General features: G+C 59.0%; 1 protein-coding gene across 1 annotated transcript in view; it reads right to left on the reverse strand.

The window, feature by feature from the left end:
• Window positions 1-90: 90 nt before the first annotated feature.
• Window positions 91-4808, reverse strand: part of NECAB2 (N-terminal EF-hand calcium binding protein 2) — a gene marked incomplete at its 5' end in the record, with an annotated part of 67728 nt that continues 63010 nt past the window's right edge. The window contains 8 exons of the mRNA XM_008941193.1: window positions 91-134; window positions 267-358; window positions 676-753; window positions 1080-1192; window positions 1316-1372; window positions 2111-2190; window positions 2374-2492; window positions 4722-4808. The exon at window positions 4722-4808 is cut by the window's right edge and continues 59 nt beyond it. Coding sequence (XP_008939441.1) covers window positions 106-134; window positions 267-358; window positions 676-753; window positions 1080-1192; window positions 1316-1372; window positions 2111-2190; window positions 2374-2492; window positions 4722-4808 — 655 coding nt within the window. The remainder of the gene's footprint in view (window positions 135-266; window positions 359-675; window positions 754-1079; window positions 1193-1315; window positions 1373-2110; window positions 2191-2373; window positions 2493-4721) is intronic.

Here is a 4808-nt window from a genome sequence, read left to right on the forward strand (position 1 = left end):
CACTGCAGATGGGTCACAACGACATCTCCCACCCCCAATCATGCAGGGGATCCACGGCCACCCTGCAGCAGGGTCAGGTGCTGGTGGGCCCCCCGGCACTGGTGGTCACTCTCGGCTCAGGGTGCACCAGGCAGCTGCAAGGGAATGGCACCAGAGGGTCACCCTGACCCACCTTCTCCCACCCAACCCAAACTGGCCCCCAACCCCATGCCTCTGCCCACCCGAGGGTCCCTCTACCCTACCCTGTAGGGCTGCCACCCTCCTACCTGGCACGGCCACGCTGGAGATGATCTCGGGCTGGCTCAGTGTGTCCACCTTGACGTGCTGGAAGCCCTTGCAGGTGGCACTCTGCAGGTGCCTGCGCCCAGGTGGGAGAGAGTAGGTGACAGGCTCCCCCAAAACCACCACCCCAGCCCTCTGCAATGCCATCGGCTCTGGGTGCTGGGGAGCCTGCTCAGCCCTCCTTGGGCAAAGCACACAGGTCAGGGCAACAAGATCTCCCACCCGCATGTCCAAAGGGCTCCCAAACCCTCTGTCCCCTTTACAGTGACAGCCCCAGGACAGACAGATCCTCGCCCCTGCCATCAGACAGAGCTGATGGCTCACCAGTTCCAATACCCTCCACACCCAAGAATGACACCCAAAAATGAGCTTTTTGTGTCCCCCCTCCCCTACCTCTTCCAGTCCTCCTCAGTCTCCCAGAACTCGTAGACGATGAAGGTGACCCCATCAGGCAGCTTCACCGCGGTGACGCTGGTGGGAGCAGGGAGAGGGGGTGAGCCCTAGACCAGAGGTCATTCCTCTCCCTTTGGCCTCTGTGGCCACAGGCACATTGTGCAGTGGGCCACAGAGGGATGATGCCCAGCCCTAGCAGCCCAGCTGCAAGGAGCCCCCCCTGCCCTTCCTTGAGCTCCCCAGCCCATGTGAAAGGGTTTGGGTGGCTGAGCACCACTACCCACCAGATCCCACCTGCTTTGCCTCAGCCCTTTCCTTGGTGGGGTGACCTTTGGTGCGAGGGCAGCTGGGCCCCTCCAGCCTCCCCAGTCTCCCTCTCCCCCCCAGTGCTCAGCGGTACCCACTGGAAGCAGTCCCGCTCCCCGGCCACGCTCTTCAGGTACTGCTTCAGGGAGCTGCAGAACTCGCCCAGGTGCTTGTGCGACACAGTCATCTCGTCCCGCACCAGGAGGAGGTACTGCCAGGGCCCCCCAAAAAACACAGCGGCACGTGAGTCCCACCAAACACGGTGCCACCCCCCTCCCCGAGGTGCGGTGCCACGCTGCAGGGCCACCCCAGCCCCCCGCGGGTGTTGGCTCACCGTGCAAGCCGCACTCTCACTGTCCGACAGCCGCTGGTGCAGGTCAAACCAGAGAGTCTGGGAAGAGGGGGCAAAGCAACCAGGGGGGTTGAAGACCTCCCAGGCCTGTGGGGTTCTGTCCCCAGTGCTTGGCATGATGGGCTGTGCCCCCTTCTCTGCCAGGGATGGCTCCGAGGGCTGATTGCACCTTCGCAGCCGCTTGGCAGGACCCGCTGCAAAAGCTCCTAGCACCGCCACCGTCCCCGACACCGCGTCCTCACATCAGCCCCAGAACAACTGTCACCTTTTCATGGTCCCTGAATGGTCCCTGGGGTGGCAGGAGGAGGGGTACCCATTCCTCCTCAGTGCCCACTTGCACCTTCCCAGCCCTGGGCACACAGATCACCGTGTTTGCTGCCCTCAACCTTCCCAGCACCTCTCTGCCCCCACTTTCTCCTGGCCCTTTCTGCCCTCAAAGTGAAAACCAGGATTTCAGAAACTTCTCCAACACTTTCTCCTTCAGTCCCTAGATGGAGTAAGGCTGCCTCTGCAAGAGACTATTGTCTTCTTCCTTATGGTTTTTTTTCTTGTTTAAATAAACTCACCATTAATTGTTGCACATTCAGTAGCTTCCATCAGCTCATCACACATAATATCCTCCTCCTACACCACCACCCAGCTCCCACCTGTGGCCTGTGCATGCCACACCACAAATGGACACAGCCACCTCTTGGTCACCTCCAGTCCTACAGGGAGGTGGTGGGGCTGTGGGGACACCCAAGGGACAGCCCCACACGTGGAAATGACGGCCCTTACCTTGTCCTCCAGCCTGCCAATCAGCTTGGCCAGCCTGTTGATCTGCCCCTCCAGCCCCTCTGCCTTGGTGTCGGGGGAACCTGTGCAGAACCAGGAGGCAGTGGTGGAAGGAGAGGCACACATGGGCACCCTCCAAGAGCCCTGCTGCCCTCCAGGGAAGCCAGGCACCCCCTCTGTGCTGCTACCAGGACTCCAGCTCCCTTCCCCAGGCTCCCTGAGCCACCCCAGGCTGCCAGTGTGGCCGGGAAGTGGCCATCACTTACCAGTCTGGAAGCTCTTCCCCTGCTCCCTGGGGACCATCCAGCTGGTGGGGGAGTAGCTGGGCACGGGGCTGTCGTACCAGGTGTCCGTGGAAGCGTGGCCAGCCTTGCTGGGGTAGTGCCTGCAACGGGAGCACACAGGTCCAATGGGCTGCACGTCCCCCTGAGGCATCAGTGCCCATCCAGCCCCAGCTCCTTGGTGGGCTCCCCAGGACCATCCCTCATCTGTTTGCAAGCCAGAGAGGATGCGAAGATGCCATTCCCACAAGGGTTTGCAGCTGCTGTCCCTGTGTGGTGATGTGGGAAGGGGTTTTGGGAAGGATGACCCTCTCTTTCCTTTCTCCTTCGCTGATGGGAAGCCTGATCCATAAAAAGAGAGTCTGAGCTGCTCAAAGGGCTTCCAACATTTCCTTCCAGCAAGAACAGCTCCACACCAGCTGCCTGCTGCTGGAGGTGCCCAGGAGCCCCGTCTCCTCTTGGCACCTCTCACCAGCCATGCAGCTCCTGGCTGGAGACAACAAGCTGAGTTCTGTGAGGCTGGTGGGCACAACAATGGCCAGCATTGTCCCTGCCCTCCTGTCTCCCCCCCAGGCACTTGGCTCCCTCCGAAGCACAGCAGCCAGGTGCCCTCTCTATCCTCTCCAGCTACCCCAGACAATTTCGGCTGGATCTGCTGGTGCGGAGGGAGCAATGGCCAGGCTGCTGTTGTCCCCCAAAATCAGCCGATGTGGGCTTGACCACACACAGGGGAATGTGACAAAGAACATCCTGGAGATAAGGAAGCAAGAACAGTGATAAAGATGGCAGGACAATCCCTGTGCAATAATCCCACTGCTGGCTCTAAATAATCCCCCATCAATAGGCAGGAAATTAGGTGAGAACAGAGAGAGATTTCTTTTTAATCACAATTTAATGAGGTGTCTCAGGCCTGGACACTGCTCTCCCACTTCATTTTCTTTTGGTGCTTTTTAAGCCGCCTCTTTGTCTTCAGGCGGATGCATGAAATAATTTTTTGTGGGTTTTTGATTTGCTGGTGGTTTCTTTTGGCTATTATCACCATGTTAAAACAACTACAATATCCCTCATTATGAACTGGGCTCCCATGTCTGCAAATAAAAGCCAGCAAAGTCTTTCATGGGCTTTAATTGCTCTGGCTGCTGTTGGGCTTGTTTCCTCCCCATCGTTTCCCGGAAGCTCTTACTTTTTCCATGTGTTTTGTACAAGGTTTGCGATGGGCCAGTGTTTTCCTTCCAAAATGGAGAGAAGAAAGCAATGGGGGGTGATGAAACCCAGAGAATTTCTTCTAAGAAAGCTGGTGAAGTGTCACCAGAGCTGCCCGGGAGCTCCTCGTGTCCCAGGCAGTAACAGGTCCTGTGACACCAGCCCACTGCTGCCTGGCCGGGATGCAGCTGCTGCTGATGCTCAAACCCCAGATGCCCAGCCCTGGCTGCAGTGAAGCACTGGGGCATGTCGGCCCCTGCAGTGTCCCAGTGGGGAACTGGGATATTTGCTCCCTGTGGCACCCATGCCTTGGTCTCCTCTGCCTGCCAATGGCTCCGGGGAGCCAAGCATCCTGTGGCCTCCTGGTCTGCAGGGGTGGCAGGAGAGGGAGTCACTTTGTGAGCATCTGATGAACGGTTCCCATGGCAACCTGTCCTGGTTACAGCTGGTGAGGGTGGTACTCTGGGGAGGTGAGTGACTCTGTGACACCAAGGGGGGCTGTGATGAATTTTCAGCTCCGGCAGCACTCAAGACATCTTGAAACTGCCCCCTCTGTCTTCTCCAAGCTTGGCAGCACGTGCTGGGCTGCTGGGATGGGAACAGTCCCCTCACACGGGACCCGAGGACAATGGTACCTGTCCCCAGTGCACAAATGCCTTTCTCCTCTGTGGATGATTTCATCCACTGGGTGCCCTGGCAGGAGGGACAGCATCGCTGGCATGGGAAGCCACCTCCCCACAGCTGTCCCCAGCACATCCTGGGACAGTCACCCCACTGCTCCTGCCCATGTTTTGTCCTGAATGGGACCAATGGCTTTGTCTGGAGAAGCAGCCCCAGGGTGCTGCCACCTTGTAAGCATCGCTCGTGGGTGAAGGGGTGGAGGGGACCCTCAGGGTTGCAGGAGAGTAAAGGGCAGGGCAGGGCAGAGTGAAGGAGGGAAGCCTCAGGAGCTCTCAGGAAGCCAGGGAGGGAGGCAGGGAGAAAGGCAGCTGCCCACCCGGGTCCCCTTTGCTCCTTCACACCGTCTACTGCATTTTCCCTCACCCCGCAGTAGCATCCTTCACCCCTCCCACCACCCCTGCACCAAAATCAGCTGGGGAGCAGAGGGCAGGGCAGGAGGTGCCACGGACCTGGCAGTGTTGGTTTGCTCGTCGATGGCATCCACAGCACTCTCCACAGAGCTCAGCAGTGACTGGGTCTGGTTTGCAGTCTCCTTC

The sequence above is a fragment of the Merops nubicus genome, unplaced genomic scaffold, assembly GCF_000691845.1.
Source record: "Merops nubicus isolate BGI_N331 unplaced genomic scaffold, ASM69184v1 scaffold10350, whole genome shotgun sequence".
NCBI lineage: Eukaryota > Metazoa > Chordata > Aves > Coraciiformes > Meropidae > Merops > Merops nubicus.